At 40.1% G+C, this 24,955-nt stretch overlaps 1 protein-coding gene across 7 annotated transcripts in view; it reads right to left on the bottom strand.

Annotated features, from left to right (window-relative positions):
- ppp1r9a (protein phosphatase 1, regulatory subunit 9A) overlaps positions 1-24,955 on the bottom strand; it is a 48,659-nt gene that overhangs the window by 20,321 nt on the left and 3,383 nt on the right. Inside the window, exons 1-5 of one of the 7 annotated variants that reach the window (XR_010914381.1) lie at positions 22,718-23,225; positions 20,083-21,596; positions 7,945-8,077; positions 7,034-7,154; positions 3,496-3,600 (exon numbers count right to left, since the gene is read on the bottom strand). Coding sequence is in view for 6 of the 7 variants with exons in the window: in XM_067503654.1 (XP_067359755.1) it covers positions 3,496-3,600; positions 7,034-7,154; positions 7,945-8,077; positions 20,083-21,456 (1,733 nt within the window). In the remaining variant the exon portion in view is untranslated. Of the gene's footprint in view, positions 1-3,495; positions 3,601-7,033; positions 7,155-7,944; positions 8,078-20,082; positions 21,615-22,717; positions 23,226-24,955 lie in introns of those variants that run through there. The other 6 variants (XM_067503654.1, XM_067503644.1, XM_067503616.1 and 3 more) reach the window with 6 other exon arrangements.

Raw genomic sequence — 24,955 nt, 5'->3', positions numbered from 1 at the left:
ATGGAGAAAGCCACAGACTGTGCCTCCAAGCTACTGAATACTAAGTACTGCAGTTACACATGGGCTGTAGCTACAGCATATTAAAATTAATTTCAAAAAGAAAGAACTCCAGGTGAAATCTTACAAAAGTCCGTAAATGTTCGGTTTATGAACAATATGTGTTCATATGTTTGCGTCTGTCAGTGTGACAGCACTGTAGAATAAGAGGAAGTTTTACTTGATCGTTAATCTAAAAGAAAAACAGGCACAGCGGAATGTCCTCCCTCTAATGTAACTTTACGGCAAATAATAATAATAATACCTCTTTAACATCAATATATTCATAATATCAACTAAGCAACCAAAGATGGGAATTTTTCTGACCTATTCCAGAAAACCTCCAAACTAGCAGGGGCTCAACTAATATGTGAATGTGTGAGCATCTATCTACTGTATGTGTGTAAGCAAGTGTGTTTGAGTTAGAGAGAGAGACAGACAGAACAAGTGGAGCAGTGGATTCGAGAAAGGGCCTAATCAAGTGAATTCAGTCCCTGAGAGCTCTTTCCAATATTTCTAAAGGCAATGTAGAAAAAGCCTTACGCTCCAGCAGAGAGGGGTATTTGATCTACATGTGAGGGAACAACTGAAGGGCAGGGCAGAGAGAGAAAGAAAAAAAAGAAAGTAGTAGAGAGGCCTTGGCTAAGATAACCAGCAAGGAGGTCTGAGGAGCAGCTGACCTGGAAACAGCCCTTCTCCTCACACATGGAGAGCCTGTCTTTGTTCCTTCCTGCATCCCACTGTTATGGAACTGCCACTGATCTCATTTATTCCGATTAATAGAGGGTGGCGTTAAATATACAGTATGGTGCAGGAGTTTCCATGTTTGTATTTGCTTGTGGAGCAAATAAGGAACAAGGCATGAGGAATAATTCTTTATGTGGTAATGAGTTAACCAGGCATTTGAGGATGTCAGCACAGGTTAACACATGGCAGATATGACTATCAATATAACCTATTTTATTCAAGGTTGTCCAGGAATATCTTTTTCTTTGTAAATTGTAAACATTTGGTGGCTCATAATAGACTTAAAGGATCAAAATCCTGTTCCAAATTCTAAATGTATTATTTTTGGCAGATCCTGTCAAAGGTCCAAAACCAACAACGTGTTTATACTTTCATACTTCCATTTCTGTTGTATTCCACTCCTAAGGCTCTATGCTCAATGCAACACACAAGCTTTAAGAGAAGGCCACAAATATACAGCTTTTAATAAAATGGATAACCAATTTCTTAAAACAGCTGGAATTTGTAGTCTTTGGTAAACGTTTCTCAAACAAGAGTAATTAGTGGATATGCAAGGGACAATTTCCAGAAGAGGATTAGTTTGCACATTTAGTGTTCTAGTGAGTATTCATGGAAGCAGCACAGTGTGTGTATGTGTGCATGTGTGACAAGAAAAAAAATAAAGTTCAGTGTCTATGTTTATTATAATGAAAGAACACAGTGCAGAGTGACTCATTTATGTGTTTTATCAGTTTTTGAGAGAGATGAAAGAGAGATGTGTGGAAAATGGATTTAGCCAAGAGAAAACATGTCAGCTTGGCTTTTTTTTTTTTATTTAAAAAATGTATATTAATCACCTAGATATAGCAGAATAAACGTAAATAAATTCATGCTAAAATTTAGTCTAAAATCCGAAACTGTCTTTTGTAAGTGAAAAAGCAATGCATGCTGTGTTTTATTTTGTGTTACCAATTAAATCTTTCTCTTGTGTTTCCCTCAAGGTGATAAGCATGACAAAGTCTCAAAAATACTGTTTGTTTTCATAGCCTGAGGTGTGACTTGTGACTCAAACCAGGATGTGTTGCTGCTAGATATTTAGGGTTAAATATAGTTAAAATAATAAATGTAGAACAACTGCCCATAAAACATCAAGAAGGATTTGGATGAGGGGGGATGAGGGGGGTTGTGGTGGACTTAGTGGGTGAGACATGATCCAAGAGGATTTTAAAAGAAATATCAGTGGGCAGCAACAGTTATCAACAAAACTTGCAAAAATATTAAGATAGTTATGACGTGTAAATTATTTTCTTTTCTTGTAATTATAATTTTTTTTTCTGTTTTTCTAATATTAATGTATTTACACCTGTGGGTTAGATACACAGCTATTAGGTGGGACCTTTTCAAGGCAATCTCACCTATACAGCCACATCCTGGTATGTGGACAGCCCCCATTGTCAATATTAGTTCAGCAAACGGTGTTTGTTTAGTTTTGCTGATACTGTTGGACATGTCTTTGTTCATGCACCAGCTTTTACTGTACTCTTCTGGGTCCCTCAGTGAATGTGTCGACTGGAGTAGCATTGATGGTGAAAACCACACGAAGGAGTTTGGATTTTTTGACATCAATAAAATGAGTGTCTCCCAATGCATAGTGTGGCTATGGATGGACTGATGTAGCACAATTATGCAGAGTAGATGCACAACAAAGATTTAAACTCTTTACAGGAATTGTGAGATTTAAAACCAAAACACAGAGTGTAGGAAGAACAACAAAGTAGAACACTCACAGAGGTGAAGAGTAAAAGGATGAATTGGAATGGAGAGAAGATAGAAATAGCAGACAATGCAGCAGAAAACGCAAAATCCTACCAAAAAAGAATAACAACAAGAGCCAGAAACAAATAAAATCTGAGATGGCAGGATCATAGACCTGCCAAGGACAGCACTGGCTTTCCAAATCAAAGTCTTCCTGCCATGCTGTGTGCACTGCTCTGCAGGTCCCCGCCAAAAACTGATTGACTGTCAAACACACAGGTCTTTTGTCACACATACCACATCTTTACCTATCTAAAAAATGATAATGAGGCTACAGTAAGAGGACTGCCAAGCAACATTTCAGCAGCTTGGTCACCTAAGCAACTGTTTTACTGCTTATGCAGCATAAAAGTTGGCCAGCATTTATAATTTCAGTGTGTGGCTGAAATAAAAATTATTTTGTGTCTGTTCAGACGTCACTGATCAATGTGGAATTTGAGGGGAAATTTAAAGAGCTTTTAGATTGTTAGTAATTATCTCCGAAACTGAACAATGTTAATTTGGTTCTCAGGGCTGATAGCTGCTTGACAGGCTTGTGTTTCTGTAATTCTTAAGGTAATCCCCAGACCGTCATCAGCGGAAGAAAAAAGTGGTAAGTGTTAAAATATATGCAGTGAACATTTATTTTAATCTACAGTAGCTTGGGGAATTATATCTAGTATTAGAGTTTGAATAATTATTTTTTATTCATTTTAAAATTAAAGTTCATCTGGCAATGGGGTGCCATAAGTTTACATGAATTGCAATGTAATTCTGGTCCAGTCATTTTCTCAATTGAAATCTTAATATTTAAAAAGAAATGTGATCATTGGCATCAATTTGAGCTTTTTCTAGAAAGTCCCTGCTACAATAACCTCACCATACCAGAAAAAACCTAATATGAGACTTTTTTTGTTCTGTCTTATGTGTGTGTCTTACCTGACCACTCCTGATGTGTTCCTGAGGACAGACGCAGCAAAGCTTTGAGTGACACCCACCAGACTGGTTCCATCAACCTCTACAATCTGGTCATTCACCTTGATCCTGTTGCACACACAAATAAAAGCGTCTTTTAACATTTTGTGGAAAAAGTCCTTTGGGCGAGTTTCGCTGTATTTCTGGTGATGTGTGTGTTCATGAGAGCTGAGAGTGACTGAAGCTTATAGGGCTCACAAACAATGTCCTTCTTGAAAATGACCACAGTCTACAAAAATAAACATCAAAATAATATTTGTCAGATTCAGAAAAAGGCAAAATGGACAAACTGGAATTACATGCACAGTCATATTATTTTCAAAATTACAGCAGTGGCAGACTTTGAGGTCACAAATTTCCACTGCAATAGCTCCAGACTATTGCCTTACCAAGAGACAAACGAGATGAGTCTCAAAACAGACTAGAGGGGATAATGAGGACTTGGAGGCCAGGCAGCCTTTTACCCCTGGGCACAAAACAGCTAGAATTTCTGCTTTGCTCTGGACTTCGTGAGAGGCCATATAAGTTTTTGACCTGAACTGAAACTCCTGATGATGCACTGTTCATGACAGAATGCAATTTGAATCAGCTTTGAAATCTGCATAAAATACAGACAAAATTCTTGTTATTAATTATTTCTTCTACATACGAAAACAAAAACCCAAAAACATCCATTTACAACAAGCCACCATAGGAAACAATGCTATAACATAACCTCCTTCTTCTCCACTTTAATCGTCCAAGTAATTTGGCCAAAGTAATAACTACAAGAAGCCTGGAAAAAGACTTCTATAGTGCCAACCCCTTCTAATATCTATTAACAAAGACAATTTAATAACACTTTAATCTTGTAAAATTAGCACATTTAAATTTGCATAAAATGGTTCAATCAAATGAGCACAAGTACTCTCGAGAGTGATGACACTCAGGATAATTGAGAGGATGATGAGTTACTGTTTCATAAGAGCTTTAATCAGTGACACAAAAATAAAAACATGAGTTATCATTCACTTAAAATGTATCATTATAACTTAGATTTGCTAATTTACAATTTCTAAAAAGTATAATGCAATATATTCATTCATTCTTGCTTATACTGTATTAAGTTCAAATGTTTATGAATGAGCACCAATGACTAGAGCAAGCCTCTTGGCTCATTTTTTCTTGATGTTCATCGTGAAATTACAATTGCAAGGACCATAGGCAATTTATTGAAAAAAACAAAACAAACTGTAAAATAAGAACACGTTTCAACATTTTTTAGGGAGGTTAAATACTAAAAGAACACTCAATCGGTCTAAAATTACACTCAGGAAACAGGTTAATTAAGGAGTTGTCAAAGTCAACACAGCGAAGGCTGAGATATACTTTCGTTAGTCCCTAAATTGGTCACACTCCAAAAACACTAGACGTCTACAGTAGAACTCCAAACTAAACAGACTCTCCTCATTACAAAATTCCTCCAAATTGTATTTGAATGAAGAGAAAATCCCACAAATTTAAAACACAAATCAAACAATGTTCTCTGATGCAATAACCGGTGTCCTTGAGCTCCTTTCTCAGTCTGTCACAACATGTAACAGCAGCAGGGCAGGATTTAATGTGACCGTGACAACCAACACATCAACCAGAGGTGTCATACGGATGCATAGAGATGCGTCAGTCTGTACACAGAAAGCGAGCTGGTTGTCTGTCTGTCAGCAGCTCAGACTCTTTTCTGACCTTCACAGCTTCCAACATCTTCATCTGGCTTAATGTGGCTATGACTGGCCAACTGGCTACAGCTGCAGAACAAGGATGGTGGGAAAAAACAACTGATAAGAACGGGAAGATAAAAGTTAACTTAATTTAAATTAAAACACATAGGCATGCATGCACACTAGTAACTATGGCAGAGCCCATCTGTCTGTCTGTTTATGAGTAACAGTGGTATGCAATTGAGTCTGACTCAGCAAGAGAGAAAGCTCTATAAAGAGAAAAGTAATAACAGAAGGAAATCAGATTTTAGCTAGTGACTCTTCCCCTATGTGTGAGTGTGTGTGCATGAGGAACTCAGTACTTGGATGATAAATTAATGTGCACAAGTTATCAAGTATTTATTACGCTCCAGACACTAATATCTTGAGTCCTCTGTTTATTTCACTCTTATTGTGATAAAGCTTTATTGTGAAATCAATTGTGGGAACACAGGCAGAGCTGCAGATTTACAATGCGGAATAGTTCTGTTTTCTTTATGCAAAATAATGTTTGAACACTGCATTAAACTTAACTTCACTCTCAAAACGTTTAAGAAAAATGGCACTATAAAGTATTTCCTGGAGTAGCTGACTGAGATTGCCATGTCTAAAACCACGCCTCTAGCTTGGCTGCAAATGTAAGTAAGAACAGTCTCTCAAGAACAGTCAGAGAATCAATCTGTTTTACTGTTTCCATCCTGACGAAGACCAGGTGAGGTCAAAGGCAATCGGCATTTAACCAATATGCCCAAAATGAAGACTTTTAAAAATCCCTACTCCTTGCTCTGCCTAAAAGCGCCCAAACGTTTTTTTTATATTTCAACAACACAGGTGCAGTCTTTTGGATCATGCATTCATTAATAATTAAAATAACAACTACCTCTAGGATGGACTATGCAGAACTGACAAGCAGCAATGTTTCAAACTGTTCAGTTAAAGTAGGAGAGAAAAGGAATCAAATCTACAGGCTCAGAAATACAGTTAACTTAAGCTTTAGCACAGCCTTCCTCTGATCTTTTCAACTTTTTATACTTTCTTCTCTTACTTTCTGACAGATATGGGCCTTTTTGGAGTCAACTGTCATCTTAGAGCAGGATCAACCTTTCCCACGTTTGAACAAGCCGCTTCTTTCCCTCTTCTGCTTCTCATCTCCCCCGTTCCTCTGCTCAATACAATTGAACTAATCTCAGTCTCATGTGTTTCTGAAAAGGGCAGTCCTGGCTGCCACATAAAAGAAAAAAAAATATCCCTAAAAAAATAACACCTACTGCAAACAACTCCACAGCAAAAGAGTTTCGATGTGTATGCAGAGCTTACATTATGTACTGCTTTCATATTGCACCAAATGTAGGTGGCTTTTTTTTTTTTTTTTAAACTGTTTATGGGAACAGTAACAGGTAGAAGCTGGTTTGGTATGGCAGCAGAAAACCACCACTCAGCTGGGGAGGCTGTCATCTATTCCTCTACCCCTGTCTGTGTGCTTACTCTGCACTATTCATGCTTTGCAATGCAGGCACACAACACACACATTGTTTCTCTCTCAGATAAACCATCCAGGGGCAAAGAGGCACACTCTCCGAATATAGAAGTGTTGGCAAAATGGTCTCACATTTGGTACACACTAACTGACATAGAATTCAAGAGACATAATACACTCTCATGCAATGTGTTTATCACATAGCGCATACATCCCCCCACTACACACAAACCCACAGTGTCACATTTTATGTTCCTGCCTCACCCATCCAATAAGTAGCAGCTCTCACCTGCCATCTCTCTCCGCAGCTCCACCCTCAATAACGGTCTTGACGAAGATGCCCAGTTTCTCAAGACCTGCATCAGCACCAACGCCCATCCCAATTATACTGATCCCCAAACCGTCTTCATCTGGAAACATATGGAAGACAGTGTACGTTTGTACAGGTGTGATTGAATAGATTAGTTCTAAGGGGGCTAATTTCCCAATTTTCCAGTGAAATAATATCCAATTAGTAAAATGCAAAGGCAAGAACAACTGATCTATTAATGCTGAAAAGGAAAAGAGGCTTTCACAGAAATGGGTGCTGGATGAGGAATTCCCTCATCTTCTAACATAACACAGAGCAGGTAGTGAAATCTTACAGTGTCACTCTATATTAAGAGCGAAATCCATCAGGAAGGGGAAATATAGTGTCTTTGTAGGTTATGCTAGGAATTCAGAACAAACTGTACTACTTGGTGCCTGGGGGCTCAATGGGTAGAGGGTTAGGATGGCATGCAGAAGTCTGCAGGATCCCAGCCCACGCACCCAGTGTTTTCCCCGAGTGAGACACTTGGTGCTAGCTCCCGGGGTGCTCCCTTTGGCCGCTCAATGCTGCAACCGGGGGAGGGTGGGTTAAATGTAGAGGAAGAATTTCATTCTACATGTAGAGGTGCTCAATCATAACAATAAAATCTTCTTCTTGATTTGTAATAAATTCAAACATGATTGTAAAATGAAAAGCAGGGCTGGAAAATGTTACATTACAAGGCAAACAATTAAAAAGAAATTTTGTAGGAACAACATATAATGAAGAAACAATCTATATAGAAAGAGGAAATAGAAAAATCACACATTTATTTAAAAAAAGTGACATACCATCCGTGGGTGTTTCTGTCTACTGGGTATGTGACAATATTCTTAGATTTTCTTTCCCACCTTTCTCCAGCTCCACAGGGAAGAGCTCCAGTTTCTCCACCCTCTTCTCCAGCTCGTACTCTGCGGAGGAGGCCACAGGATCCACCTCCTCATTACGTCGGTCATAGTCCTCATTGGAGTAGGTGTTGAACACCTGGAAAAGCAGCACAAGGTGGTTTACTTTACAGAGATTAAAAAAACTAAAGAGCAAACAAATGAACCACCACAACAACAAGGTGATGGATATTTACTTGAGTTTTACAGAGGAGATACTACACTGCAAATACACTCATCAACAATTTTATCTCAAACAAATATGTCAACTATAATGTTTTGCTAATTGCAGTTTTTGCTCTGCACGTGAGGGAGTAATGTGGCTACTGTAGTTTATGAATATGGATGCCTTTTATGTTTCCTATCCAACCAATACATTACTTACACAACAAAGCTAACAATGCAGTGGGAAACAAAGGCCCTTACAACTAAGCCACAAATTGACCTATTAACCAGCAACAAGCTAACAGAAAAACACAATGTTGTGAAGGAAGATAGGGACGTCTTTCTCCTACTCTAAGCTGCGTGGTCCTCGTAGAAACCTCTCCTCCCGTGCAGAGTCAGCCGTCACTTCACATCTCATCCCAGCAGAGCGCTCTCTGCACTGAGGAGGGAGGGAAGGAGGTGAGAGAGCTGTGCACAAGCTGACTCAAACATTCATGAGGTTGTCACATATGTAGTGAGGTGTTCTGCAGAACGTTGGGTTGCTGGTGCTGAATAAAGGGATGCATGCAAATGCAAAGTGTTCAAGCGTATATGCCAACTGCATAGGTATACTTAGATGATGACATAAGCATTTGTGTTTGTCTCTGTCAGACACCTGCACTCCCACACAGATTGCAGCTGCTCTTATTAAAACCTAAGAAACTAGTGACCTTCTTCAAGCAACGATTTCAAGGGAACAAAATTGCACATTCGTTTTGTTGACGTCAAACATTATTCACAACACTGCATGCTACTCATCAGTGATCACACAAATTGGATGTACATTAGATGTCAGAAATAAACTGTACACACTGCACTGAGGACACAGATGGCATTTTCAAACCTAACTCTGCTGTAGTGTTACAGAGCCAGTCAGTCACTGCTCCTCAGTGCCATGACCTCTTTGAATTGCGTGAGAGAGGAAATAAAGTCTCAGTGGAGATCAATAAGCCACAGTGGCCCATCACATGTATTGACATGAGCCTGAAGCCAGATTTTATGTTAGTCACTCTGCATGTGTGTGCAGAAATGAAACAAGATTCCAGCTGTGTAGCCTTATAACAAATACAGTAAGAAATTATGGTGTCTGTTATCAGAAGTGTTTGGTACAATTGATAGATAACAATAAAAGGAGGAGAAATAATGCATGAAAACGTCCTCGTCATGATATCTGTGACGGAATTACAGTAAATAATTAAACTCAAACTAAACACTGAAAGGCTAGTGTGCTGGTTGTACACACAGCTTGGGCACCCTGATACAGTTGTTCTTTTTGTTTTTTCCTTTTTGTGGGCCTGCGTGAGATCTATCCTTGACTTCCGTGTCATCAGTCATTCATTGTAATCAACAGCTCTGCATTATTAATGCTCACGTGCATAAAAGCACGGACATACACAAAAGCATAAAAGTTGTGCACTGCATTTCAGAAATCTACAAGCACACATACAGTACATAAACAAAAACACAGTGAAACACACACATACAGTGAATACTTATGTACATGTGATTTTTTTCGTTTTTGAGGAAAATATTGAACATAATCAATTTACGAATAAGGCTGTAAAATAACAAAACGTGGAAAACGTGCTGCTGACAACATACTGCTGACAAATTCTAACTCAAGGATTTACACTCTTGTGAACATCTTGTGTGTGATGCCACCATTGGCAGTCTGTACACTCTCTAATAGCCTCTCTCCATCACTATGTGCTATCTACAAACACATTAGCATGTGGGGAGTCACTTGGGAGAGTATAAGAGAATGAGAGAGAGAAGATGAAGACAGATGAGGGTGGATCTGTGAGAGAAGGCAAGTGAAAAAGACTTGACGGAGGTGCGGTGATGGAGAAAGATAAGAAAAGGCCAGGGGAAGGACTTAAAAATATCTGACAGACAGATGAACTGCAAAAGGCAAGGGATGGACAAGTGACAAGATAAAGAAAAGCACATGCACAGGGGACAGACAAACAGAGAGACAGACTACACCATCAAACAGAAAGCATTTACCCACAACATTAGGCTGAAACTACTTGCATAAATCTCCACACTGTCTGACCACCAATTAGCTTTTCCAGTAAGAAAAGGCAATGTTCAGTCCATTTGGTCAATATTAAGTTGACAAAAAAAAAGGACATAGGACAAAAGTTACCCTTACTTGAGCAGGATATACAGTATTGTTCAAAATAATAGCAGTACAATGTGACTAACCATAATAATCCAGGTTTTTAGTATATTTTTTATTGCTACGTGGCAAACAAGTTACCAGTAGGTGCAGTAGATTCTCAGAAAACAAACAAGACCCAGCATTCATGATATGCACGCTCGTAAGGCTGTGCAATTGGGCAATTAGTTGAAAGGGGTGTGTTAAAAAATAAAAAAAATATATAGTGTCTGCGGTTGACTGTACAAACTCAAAACTATTTTGTACAAACGTTTTTGCTTCTAGGATTTATCCTGTGAATCACTAAATTAATATTTAGTTTTATGACCACAGTTTTTTAAAACTGCTTCACATCTGTGTGGCATGGAGTCAACCAACTTGTGGCACCTCTCAGCTGTTATTCCACTCCATGATTCTTTAACAACATTCCACAATTAATTTACATTTCTTGGTTTTGCTTCAGAAACAGCATTTTTGATATCACCCCACAAGTTCTCGGTTGGATTAAGGTCCGGGGATTGGGCTGCCTACTCCATAACATTCGTTTTGTTGGTTTGGAACCAAGACTTTGCTCGTTTACTAGTGTGTTTGGGGTCATTGTCTTGTTGAAACAACCATCTCAAGGGCATGTCCTCTTCAGCATAAGGCAACATGACCTTTTCAAGTATTTTGACATATGCAAACTGATCCATGATCCCTGGTATGCGATAAATAGGCCCAATACCATAGTAGGAGAAACATGCCCATATCATGATGCTTGCACCACCATGATTCACTGTCCTCACTGTGTGCTGTGGCTTGAATTCAGAGTTTGGGGGTCGTCTCACAAACTGTATGTGGCCCTTGGACCCAAAAAGAACAATTTTACTCTCATCAGTCCACAAAATGTTCCTCCATTTCTCTTTAGGTCAGTTGATGTGTTCTTTGGCAGATTGTAACCTCTTCTGGACATGCTTTTTTCTTTTAAACAGAGGGACTTTGCGGGGGATTCTTGAAAATAGATTAGCTTCACACAGACGTCTTCTAACTGTCACAGTAATAACAGGTAACTCCAGACTGTCTTTGATCATCCTGGAGCTGATCATTGGCTGGGCCTTTGCCATTCTGGTTATTCTTCGATCCATTTTGATGGTTGTCTTCCGTTTTCTTTCACGTCTCTCTGGTTTTGCTCTCCATTTTAAGGCATTGGAGATCATTTTAACTGAACAGCCTATAATTTTTTGCTCCTCTTTATAGGTTTTTCCCTCTCCAATCAACTTTTTAATCAAAGTACGCTGTTCTTCTGAACAATGTCTTGAACGACCCATTTACCTCAGGCTTTCAAATGCATGTTCAACAAGTGCTGGCTTCATCCTTAAATAGGGGCCACCTGATTCACACCTATTTTTTCACAAAATTGATGACCTCAGTGATTGAATGCCACACTGCTATTTTTTTGAACACACCCATTTCAAATAATTGCCCGAGCGTGCATATCATGAATGCTGGGTCTTGTTTGTTTTTCTGAGAATCTACTGCACCTACTGGTAACTTGCTTGCCATGTAGCAATAAAAAATATACTAAAAACCTGGATTATTCTGGTTAGTCACATTGTACTGCTATTATTTTGAACAATACTGTAAGAGGCACAGGTCTATGTGGAAATGGAAAGGTCTTCCAGTGCACATAGGTAACTCATTCAAGTGGCTTTTTTTAGGTTTACTGTAAGTACTTTAATACGGTTGAATTTCTCTTCATATATGGGATTTATTATATTTTTGTGCTGACCTATTCTCTAATGAAAGAAACAGAAAGTGAGAATAATATTTGGTTCTGCATCAATTGTGACGGTAGTTTAACATTTGCAGTGTGGTAAGATGTGGCTGCTTCCTGCTTGTGCTATTATAATGAAAAATGCACAAGGCCAAAAATGCAGCTGTCAAACTCTACTCTGACAGCTGTGAAGCAGACATTTAGAGCTACTGCTAATCATATACTGTCTATATAGTGGCTATACTCAAAAGCATAGACATTTAAACTACCACAATTTACATAAAGATACTGTAAATCAATCAATCAATCAGCACCAGCATTAAATCGTGATGGTTTTAATGTTGTGGGGTCAGCACTGACACTCTGACTGCTTTGTGGCTGCTTAGCCCTCTATGCAGCAAAATGTGACACATGGTGTGTTCAGACAACTGTCTGTCATAGCTAGCATTACATTTTAACCATGTAACTGATTGATGTATACTGTTAGTGTCTGTCCTCATTGTACACTGAAGACAAACAAATACTAAGGCGAAAACTGTCTGTTCCTCTGGAAACACCAAACTCAGGCTGTTCAAACTACATCTGCTTTAGTATACCTCTGTAAAATCCATATCCCCGTGACATCATAATGGCAAACATACAAATGTTAGGTACAGTTATTGTCTACAGAGGCAAGTCACTGTCCTCAACTGTAATTCAGTTTGTTCTGAAGAGGCTGCACACAAGCCTGGCCTCTACAAAAGGAGCACTTGGTGCCTCTCTCTGGAATTGAACTGGAAACCATTAAGATGTAAATATATTCTCTTCGCTGTTTCTACTCTTTCAGGCTTAACACCCTACTCTGCACTAAAAAAAAAAAGGGCCCACAGAAAGTCCACTTTTTTAGATTTAAATAAAGCTCCCTTATTTTCATATAGCTGGTCACACACAAAACATATCTTGGAGGGATGGTAATAATTTTCTGAACTCTTAGGAGTTAGTCTATGAAGATCTTGTTACAAAATTCTAATACCAACACATTTAAATGTTCTTTACAAGGTTTTAAAATTAATATTGCATACAAATTACAGCAATATATATATGAAGGGAGCCATCAAGCTGCCACACACTGCATGAGGCAAAAGCTGAATTCTGATAATGATGATCCTCTTTCATTTTATCATTGCTGACTGTAACAATAAATATCTCACCTGGGTTATTTTCATCCTTCATTCATACAGCACGCTGATTGATGCTTCAGAAAGCACACACACACACACACACACACACACACACACACACTCTTCTGAAATGTAGTTTTACTGACATTTATAGATGCTCCAAAAAAGACAGCTCACCAGTAAAGCTGATCCCTCTGATGAGAGGCCCCCTGAGCCATAAATCATACTAGGGGCCTCTCATACCCTCTCAGTCCTAGTGTTTGCATATGGGTGCCTACAGTAAGTTTTATGCTAAATATGCACACAGTGCATATGAGTGCTAACAATACAAGTGTGTATGTACAGATGTAGGCTTTGAATTTGTAGGTGAATGTGAAGGCCAGTTGAAGGGCCTTTGCAGGTATGTGTACAGATGCAAGCATGCACACATGGTGTGCTGAATCAACACCCTCAGCCACATCATGCTTCCCCAGATAACTGTAGGGTTAGCCCAGTGGCTCCCCTCTGGGACAGAGAAGCAGGGATTAGCCAAGGACCTGCTAAGCCACAAGGGAGGAGGGAGGAAAAGAGAGTGGCAGAACATGGACACAAGCTTGGAGAAGAAACAAGAGTTTAAAAAAAAAAGATAAATTATGATGCTGGGGAGATGGTAAAAAAAAGCAGGAAAAAAGTGGAATGGAACAAGGTGACACATGCAGAAATATAGATGCAGGAGGCTTAAAGATGCTGAGAAAATAGATCAGCTAGAATTCAGCAGAGGATCGTAGGCAATATACATGTGTAGAAACAGACTCATTTGATTCAAGTTAGAACAACAGCAGATAGAAATAAAAAAAAAAAAGACAAAGCTGAGGAGTGGGTTAAGTTAGGGGTAATATGCCCCTGGGTACTTTTAGTCCCTGCCTAAGATATCACAGCATGTCTTTCAATCTGCGGCCAGTCGCCTCTGATGGTATTAAACTGGTCCTTTGTTGTGTCTGTGCCAGTGGATGCTGCCCAGGGCAATAAGACGCTGGAAAAACCCAGAAGAAATGCTCCTACTGCTGTGGCACAAGCCCAACAAACCCTGCAGTGGAATAACGAGTATGATACTTTGACACACACACACACACAGAAGTAAAGTGTCTAGATATTGAGGGGACAAGACAGTTGCTGATGATGGGAATGGATTTATATCTTGCCATAAAAGGCTCAGACTAACTGACATAAAGAAGTGGAGATGGAGAGAGGACTGTGTAAGAAAAAAAAGGGAAAGACCTATTCAGTACATTGCTCTGTATACAGAGAATGTACCGCATTTTACAGTCAATTCAAGGCCAACCCTTCCATCATCTTGACATGCAGTACATCATTCCTAGTCTGAGGAAGTGACACTGACATGGGATGAATGCCACAAACTAAGAAGTCAGCATTTCCCCCACCACCACCACTCAAGAATGCACTTCAGTCCACTGTTTATGGCACAATACCACCGGGTGCCATGACTCCCACCAACAAACCAAGCCATGGGCCAACTACAGGACAAGAGACACAAAAAGTAAGGGACGGAAAGGGTCACAGGGGAGCAGAATTTAGTTGAATGACTGGAGACAGTGTGCTACTCTGTCATGTGTTGTTCACATATACAGTCAGTAGAAGACATAGATCAGAATAAACACACCTACAATGTTGCTTTGAACAGCACTGACATTTTAAAACCATCTTACTATGTTATATAATTTGTAGGGAAGAGTGTGAGACTACACAGCATAAAAACCACTCTGTGTGGTCTGGACTATGGTGAATGTTGCACAGATTACAGACAGATTACAGATCTGCTATACAACATAAATCAGTTTAGGGGTTGATATTTTATTGCTAGATGTTTGAATTCCAACAGTTCCTTTTATTCATGGTCCTGACTCCCTATAAATAAGGACATAGCGACAGTGCAGCAGCCTTCATCAACACCAACTTAGCAAACACGGAGAACATTGTGTCACTGAGACATAGTTCTATGCAGCTTTTTTTACAGCAATAAAAAAAATGGCATCATGCTCATAATATCATTAGCAGGGGACCAGATTGGGTCGTTGAGGGTGTTGGATGGTGGTTCTTGCCACAGTCAACTGTCTGGAAAAGGACCAGCCTCAAAAAACCGCAAGGCACATCTCGCCTTTCCTGGATCATTAAAAATGCATTCCCCAGGGAGGATCAGGTGGCACAGAAACAAGCAAACAAAAACACCCCTGCATTAATAATGGAGAGACTAAGGACCATGCACGCACAAATACGCACTAACAGTACCCAACACTCGAGTCTGAAGTATCTGTACCTAATAAGAAGGGAAGCAAAATCTCTTGCCATGACATTTTCATTTTCGGTTCACAGTTTTGCTAGTGTATAAAAATACACAATTCTATTGAGCAATTTGAAAATTCATTAATGAAAGCAAAGGATAATGCTGGTTTATTTATGCTCTATAGGGGTACGGATTTATGGTTGCAAGAAAAATGAGTGAGACTGTAGAATTAGTTTTCTGCATAAACTGGCGAACTGATTTTCACCAATCATTCAAAACTCAGCCAGTATTTCGATGGTCTAACTAAAATGTCATGTGTTTAATGACTTCTACTGCAAAGTGTTCAAACTCTATCCCAACAAAACGTGGGTCTCTCCCAGCCTTATTGGGCTGCATAATTAGGAAGCTGACAGCTAGTTCCCAGCTCACAGAGGGAACACAAAAGAATTTAGGGCAAAGAGGAGGATGTAGTGATTAACATAGCAACTGAGATATGTCCTGATAGAGAAATGTATTAGTAATGCAAATGATATGACAGAATGCCATTTATGAGTTGTGTTTTTGTAGAATTACTAAATTGTTGAGAATGACTGGAAAAAAGAGAGGGTGTGTGTCTGCAAGACAGATTTCTATCTGGAAAGGCTTCCACTGCAACACTTCTCTAAGGGGGCTAAGCTGTTGCAGTGCTGTTGCAGACCTAAATACTCTTTACAAATGACATTGCCAAAAGCCATGTCTGTGTTGGTTCCAAAATTCAAGAAATGCTGTTACACATACATTATATCATCAGAAAGACAGACTACCCTCAAGTAGACTAATCCATTCAATCAGAAAATACGGTCAAAAAGCAAAGTTTCTGGCTGGAAGCCATCTAATTTCAGCTTGTGCACCAGAAGACTGTATTAAGTGATGCTTCTTATAAGAAATATGTGGGATTCACATAGATTATTACTTCTGATGCATGTGGATAGCAACACTGTCTAAACTGATTTAAACAACATGTACACACGGAGGAAAGGTCAGAAATTATAATCTGACAAAAAGCTGGAAGCTGTCATGTATTTACGGTAGTCAAATAAACTTCCAAATGCTCAAGAGAAATAACCATAATGCCTAGCAAGTCTGAGAATGGCACTGTGATGATGGCGTAAGTCGGCATTTTCCCTGTTTGCAGGCATCAGCAACACTGTCTTTACATTCCTGCACACTCCAGTAAAGTACAAGATGAGTCTCTGAATTGGTTTTATGTACTGCTGCTTGAGATGCTAAGCCGCAAAAGTACAGAGAGAAAATGTGTTGTTAGTGCAATCAAATCTTTGCAGTAGGATCCAATCAAATTGTCAGTCAAGTGAGCCAGTGGCCTTTTATCACACTGTGCATTTTTTTAAAAAAGGAACTCTATCTCCAAAGTCACTACATTCACTAAGAAATATTAACAAGACAGAGATTTGTTCACCATAGTATAAGAATTAACACAACACTTCTGTCTACTCCACAGAACCAAACAGTAGTCAAAACATCTAGTTAAGGACTTTTACAGAAATGTCTTGGAATATGCACTAGTTGAAGCTGTAAGCTGATTCATTATAGTCATGCTACTCAGGATTTCAATAATGGTGCAATAGCAGAATCTAATGGACAAAACGCCAGCCTCCTTGATCCAGTAACAGACAGCGTACAGAGTGGAGGGCCTGATTAGAGAGGCACTTCAGGGCCTGTCTAAAACCGAGTTTATCGTATTACGACATTCATTTGTATGCCACAAACTGCGCAGCCAAAGTAGAGTTGCTGATGTCAAGAATAAAACCAGTTACTTGAATGACCACCAGATCAGACTATTTTCTGTAGGTCAATGCCTTCAAGAAAGTAGGCTGTCTTCGCCTTGGGTAGCTGAAAGCAGTCACTTCTAACTGTGTCAGTCAGGATGTTATAGTAGGATGAAAGGATGTGTAAGTAATCCTTGATAAAGAAAAACAACAAAACTTATATGTTTCATATTAACCACACTTGTAGGACTTTTGCTCTTTGCACAGCAGTGCTTTGAATTAAATACTGACATCAGAATATGCTTGCAATTACAATACTAACATGCTGCTGTTTAGCTAGTCTATTTACCATGTTCACCATCTTACAGTAATTCGGAGGCCTGGTGTGTCAGTGGTAGAGCATTGGGTTGGGATACAGAAGGCCGTGGATTCAAATCCCACCCCACCAGATGCAGCCCCGCCAAGCCACCAAGGGCCACCTTGGTGCCAGTGCCAAGCCCATTTAAAAGAGGGTTGTGGTTGTGGCAAGAAAAGGCATCCAGCATAAAAACACATGCCAAATCAGCGACCCCTGATTCTAGTGGATTGGTATGCTAACATTTGTTATTTAGCACTAAGCAAGTACAGCTGAGGGTGTTGGGAAATGCCATTGTGCCAGTCCATCTAGTACAATTTAAAATCTTTCATTCTGAACCAAAGTACAAGTAGACCAACCAACTTTGCCATTGACAAAACCCCACCAACATCTTAATACACAATTCTTCTGTTATTCTTCTAAAAAAGAAGTCGATGTGCATGTTTAAAAAATGTTGTCAAAAGCTGGCTGTGTGCCATCTTCTCCCTCTGCCTACCATGTTGTATCCTAAATTAACTGAATTTCAAAAGCTGGGATGTTAAAATGATTTGTCCGCTTTACAGGGCAAGACTGGGAAAAAATACATGAAGAGAAGGAGACATTCAGTATTAAATTATAAGACAGGAGTTTGTTTTTTTCAGTCTCCTCCCACAGGGGTCAAGCTGGGCTCGTGCGGGGAGAAAGCCTGAGAAAATAGCTTTGTCTCTTTCACTATATAGAGGAACAAAAGATGCTGTTTGTTCCTCGTGTGGTGAAAGAGGGGCGTATGATGGAGAAGTGGGAGGGGTGTGTGTCCAATTGTGCGTGTGTCTGTGTAAAGAAGGGGGCAGTGCCTCTCTTGAATATTCCATATGATGAATGAGCGTCAGACCTTTTCATAGAAAACAGAAGGAACAACAGCCACCAGACACCAGAGCAGCATATTGCCCATCTTCTGACTCACATAGGACAACATGCGTTTTAGTGATCACATTAGTGGAAGTAAAATTATTTAATTGAACTTAAGAAAATCTATTTTTCAATAATAATAAAAAAACAGGCTTTGTGCTTATGTTTCATTCACATATAATATGAAAGTAGTTTGACATATTATCAAAAAGCGTAATTGTGTTACATTTGATGCTCTGCTCAGGCTACGCAATGTAGCAACTGGACTTGAATCATCAACTTTCACTCCTAAGAAAATACTGAAAATGGTGATAACATTTAATTTTCAGCTTTGTGGAAATGTGTACTTGCATTTCTGTGAACTTCATATGCACATGAAGTAGTCCTGAGTGGGGAGAAAAAAGAAAGAAGCAAAGACAGTACAGAACATTTGTGAGCCAACATTACATTTTCTCCTCATAATAACTGGGTTAATTGTTCTGGTTTCTTATAGCAGGTTAATAGGATTTATCTTCAACCTGTGGTATGTTTGTGTTAGCTCCAACACCTTTGTACATAAATCATATTGTTCCATTGTGAGTGTGTGCCAATTATTGAGTTGGGATTATCACAGGTTGCTGGTAAATTAACAAATAACACAAAATGGAATTAAGAAACTTAAATCAGGTACACCTGGCTGTATTGTGTCCAGAACAGCACTAAGAAAAAGCAAATTACTCCAGCCACTAGGCATGTTGGCAGGTGAAATTATATTCTGTGGGATCTGGCCGCTATCACCGGAAACATTTAACTTTTTTCAATAATCTTTCATGTAGTGTAATTACCACCTCTCTCTGACCTGTGAAAACCCAGAGAAACAGACAGTATAAATGCATGTAATCTCTGGCTATACTGTACATCTGCTGTTATCACTGAGAATGGCAGTGACAGCAAGGTTATTCACTGGAGACGTGCAGCGTCCACTATACAGTATATTATATGTACAGTACATCTGACTGACTAGTGTCGACTCCTCCACTGTAATATCCTTATGGAAAACAATTACATAAATGGATTTCTGATCATTTATATAGCGACAAAACCGTTTGAGAAAAACAAGCATGATATCCTGAGTGAAAACCGTGTGGGTGCAGAACCAGTATGACTAACACATGCACAGATGTTCAGCTCATGAACATGTCAGTTTCCCAGAGGGTGATGGTTTGACCCTCAAGCTGTGCATCACAGAGTAGCTGCAACCCCTCCCATCAGAAAGCAACAACTAAAATGTGAAATGGCATAGGACAACATATTAAAAGGAAGAAAATGTGAAATGAAAGCCTGGAAATCGGATCAAATCATTTTATCACAATAATATGACACAACTAACCGGGAGTAGTTCAACATTTAGTATAAATACAAACCCATAAAAGCGTCTCTAAATACAGCATAAGCCTATTGTTAAAAATAGCTGCACAAGGGGTTTTATGTTGGACTGTGTTCAGTGTGCTTACACAATTTAGGCTTCCACAACATTTTTCTGCAGCACCCGACTTACTGTAATTGGAGCAGTGCTGAAGTGAATCTTCCTCTTTGGAGGGATGTCCTCTTTGTTTTCTTCTGGCAGACCAGGAATCTGTGTCAGATCGGAGCCTGGATCATAGACAATATCCTCATCGTCGCCGTACAGATCATCTTCAGGATCTGTGCAGCTTTCACCCCAACCCTGGTAACAGGCATCCCCGTCTGCATTAAAAGTTACACACTCATTCCCAGTGTATTCCCCATCCAGTTCTTCCACCTGGTCCTTAAGAGATTCAGAGGGCTTGTCTTCCTTTGAACCTTTGCCATCCTCCTGGCTTTCCCCAGGTGTTGTAGTTGGGGTCGGTAGGGGCTCTGGAGGGTCAGCTTTGAAAGCATTACCTGAAATTATGACATCATCTGTAGGTTTTGGTGCTTCGGATACCCCTAGATCCTCAAGATGTTTTCTTGTTTCTGAAGATTTCTCCTCTTCTTCACCAATGGCATTTCTTCCATTAGTGAGGGCCCCAGAAAGGCAACATCTATCTGTTTTGTCAGCTTTGTCTTGGGCTTCCTCCTCCTGTGGGACTGTTTTGAGTTCTGACGTCTCTGCCACAGGACTGGGACTAAGAAAATCTTCAGAAGACAAGGATGTAGGAAGCTTTCCCCCTATCCTGTTCCGGTACATTCCACGAACTGGAGATTGTCGTGAATCATCCTCACTGATATCGCCTCCATGGCGATGGAATCCATCTGGTGAGTAGAGGGCTCGTCTGCTGACACCCCTATAGGGCACACCCTGGTTGTGGTGGTCAGCATTTTCAAAAACAGCGCTGAGTTGGCTAACAGTCGGCGAGGATGCTTCTGTTCTAGAGCAAAGAGAATCCAAGGAGTCTGTACTTCCTCGATTGGACCTTGCCCCACGCCAGTCATCGAGGTGCTCATGGGAACCCCTTTTGTCACGTCCATAGGGACAGACCGGTGATTGGGACTGGTCACGTGACTGCTGCTCAAATAGTTTTCTGGTTTCTGAGAACTTTGCACCAGCACCCCCAACTCTTTCAGCTGACGAGGAATGCTGGAGTTTTATTACTGATCCATCAGCCTTGTTAATGAAGTTGGTGGGCTTAACCAGTTTTTGTGGTGAGGAATCATCCCGACCCCTGGTCTTAGTGGTTGCATTTTCTGAGCCCATCTGCATGAACATGTCCTTAATTCGGCTGACATGGGTGCCATACTGGCGGCCCCTTGGTTGTTTGACCCGTTCGAGATTTTTGGGCTTAGAGTCTCCCTCAATCCGCGGCTGGTCAAAGGCTTTCTTAAGTGCCTGAAACTCAGCACGGTAGGCATTACGGTGGGGAGAGGCACTGCGGAGGCTGGTCCTCTCCCCTGAGGCCTCCATCTTCAGCATGATGATGACTTTGGATTGAGAAGGGATGTCAGCATCGCAGTGGCCTCATTAGAACTAGGAGTGAGGAGTCTAGTTTAACATACGGCAGCTCTGCTAATCTGATCCCGCTGATGTTAGAGTTCCTTTAAGCCCATTCACTCCTGCAGACATACGAGAAACTGTTAAGATAGAAGCATTTTGTAAGACTCAATTTTTAACCATGCACATAATTACATTGTATAAACGGAAAGTGACAACATTTAGAAAGCTCAGGGGCAAATGATTTACAGATGCTAATGTGCTCTTTTCAAAAGCCCACTGTGTAACTCAGACGATACTGTCTATTATACTATATGCACTATTTACCTACAGTATTTAAATCGATTCTAACTGCACACATCAGTTTGAGCACCTTATGTTTTAACTGGTGTTATGCTGTGAGAAACAAAGTTTTTTTTGTAGCCTTCCCTTCCCTCTGTTTTCTATAGTACTCTTTGACCCCTGTACTCTACCAGATCCAGGGGCCCACTAAACCAATTATGTGGTTAGTATTAAATGCCAGTGGTCATTTCAAGCAAAATATATCACATACTGCACAGAAGCAAAATGTCGCTGAATGCACCAAACGATGCAACATTATATGAACCGAAAGTCCTGCAGATAGAATGTTCAAAAGCATAAAAAGCCAACTAAGTGTGCGATGATAGATAACACAATTAAGCTGAGATTTAAAAAAATTAAAGAAAATCATCTGGGACCAAGAAATCCATTCATCTGAGTTGTGTTGAAACCCACAGACTGGACCGTATGGATCTGTCTGCAACCGCAGCAGCAGCAGCGGCTCAAACCGAAATGTCCTGGTTCCAAATTATTATTCACCATGCTGGTCCACGATAACACCCCTGTAAAATCCTTGTGCAAAAACCTTTCATCCTTATTAACTTCGGGAACATCCTGTGCTGCTTCGTGGGATGGTGCATACGAGGAAAATAAAAGTTAGAGGTGGACGATGATTTTGAGGCTTTAGCGTTGTGTCAGTGGGATCAGAGAAACAGGCAGAGCCGAGCACAACATCAGCCACACCGTGCACAACATGACAGCTCAGGTTCACCCCGTCTGACACTGCTTCACATGTAGTTATTTACACATTTCACCGGGAGCATGAGCACGACGCGCCGACATTTCTTAAAGATTCCAAAAAAAGATGAAGTTAACTGTTAACCAGAAACCACATACGATGTTGCTTCAATGTTAACAAAAAAAACAAAAGAGTCTCACTTACATTCATGGCTCCGGCTTCGTTTGACGCGCGAGTAAACAAATACACTGCGATCCGCACGCCGGACTGATGGAGAATATGGACGCTGTAGCTGAAAACCTTTAGAAAATAACATCGCTATCCCACTCTTGTAAAGAGCCCAGGACGGAATCGCCGCTGTTGAGACGTGTGGACACACTAGAGCCGCTACAACGCCATTGCAGGCGGCGGGTGATGCTGCCAGGCGCACAATAGGGGTGTAGGTGCTGTTTGGCAGCTCCTCGCACTGAGAGCTGCGCTGTGGCGGCGTTTGCAGTGCGGCACCGTCCGCTATACGCCCGCAGTACAGTACAGTAAACGCACCAAGCTGTAATGAGAGTCGTTGGTTTGCAAATAAAAGCCTCATGTGGCAGGTGTTGAAACCTGAACTGCGGCAATGGTTTGGCCCAATAATCCGCTGCACGGAGAGGGTTTCGATGAGCTGCAGTCTGGCATAAATACCAGCACACAGCAACTGTAACTTCACTGCTTCTTGTTCATCAATGGGATTTGGGTGGGGTCGAGAGGGTCAAGGACTACTCTGGATGTGTGATGGGTATTTAAATTAGGGTTGCTCAAAATGGTGCGTGCGGACCACCAGGGGGGCTTGGGGAGTTTATATCGGAGTAGCGCCATAAAAATAGGTGAAGTTGAATTTCACTGTCTATTCACTCATTAAAAGTTTATTAAATAAGCAAAATTAAAAGATGATTGCAACTTTTACTCCTTCCACATTATTAGGATCACCAGTCAGACTTAATATAGCCAAATATAATGAAGTGAAATAAATTAAAGTTGGCAGATTAAAACAAAGCAAACCATATCCCTAACTGAACAGGACTAAATGCACGTTAATAATATAAAAATATCTCTTAACTTTTTTTATTTGCCAATAAGGTCATTATTATGTTGACTTAATAAAGGTGAAGTGTAAAGTCTAATTGCCTCGATCATGTAGAGATCATACAGAAAATGCAGCTTAAAGCACAGGACTAAGTTCATGTGATAAAGCATAGACATGAAGCCTTGTTAGCATCCAAATGTGTTATTATTTTAACAAACTGCAGCGGGCTTTATACTTTTTGATTTGATACTATATATGTCAGTGTTCGCTTGAATGCACATTTAGCAAAACACAGCTTGAATGAGTCTGGAAAAGGTAAAGGTGAGAAAAACATGTTTTAATCACAATTTAATCACAATTATTTATTATGCTTTTGTTTATAAGGATTTTAATTGTTTGTTTATGGCCATTAAAATGTTCAGTACCAGGCCACATTTTTTTTATTAAATTAAATATTGAATTAAAAATAAAATCTAGTTGGTAGAGGGTTCTTTTCCATGGGATCTACTTTATGGTACAACAAGAAACATACAGTTTGTCCCATACATACATTTACTAACAGGCTTCAGTGCTGGGAATGGCTCCAGAAACACATAAGCAAATCCAGGGCAATGATGGTGTAAAGTGAAACTTACTGCAGACTAAGCTAAAACAGAATTGGACAAATATCAGTCCAAAACAGCATCAATTTAGACACATTTGACTACTATATTTCATCCACTTGCCAAACACTTTTTTCCCCAGCTCCATATAGTGTTTGTTGTGATACAGTACCTTTATACCCCGTCCAAACACTGTCTGTGTGAAGATGTTGCTAAGCAACCTAAAAATAATCTTAAGGGGATAAAAGGGAGGGTGACAGAACCGAACAGCCACACACTGCAGATCACAGAGGACTGATGCCATCATGCTTATCACCACAGAGGAAGAAAATTACATTGCAAACATGAAATTATCAAACAAGAACCATGCCCTGACCACTGTCTGTATGTATGCCAAAATTAGAATGCTTTTCTGAGGTTTCAAAGTAATTTTCAAAGTGCTTCTTAGTACCAAAAGCAAGGGACCATGTGGATTATAGTAAGGGTCCTGCAGCCTTTTAACAGGCCTGAATTGGAGCCACGGGGTCAAAACATGACCATCTGTCTGCTCCAACTAACTCTGTGGGGAGTCTGGACAGATTGGAGCAGACTTCTCAAACATGACTGTGCCATCCTGCAGCTGGGCTCAGGAGGTAAAGCCCTAGTGCAGTGTGTGTGTGTGTGTGTGTGTGTTTGTGTGTGTGTGTGTGTGTGTGTGTGATGCGCCTTAGTGTGAGTCTGTTTTCACAAGTCCTGATAGAACTCGCCCCACCAGGGAATTAGGGTGATGTTAGACAA

Source organism: Channa argus, chromosome 1, assembly GCF_033026475.1.
Source record: "Channa argus isolate prfri chromosome 1, Channa argus male v1.0, whole genome shotgun sequence".
Classification (NCBI taxonomy): domain Eukaryota; kingdom Metazoa; phylum Chordata; class Actinopteri; order Anabantiformes; family Channidae; genus Channa; species Channa argus.
Note: the sequence above shows the minus strand (reverse complement) of the source record. Positions and strands in the feature narration are given on the sequence as shown.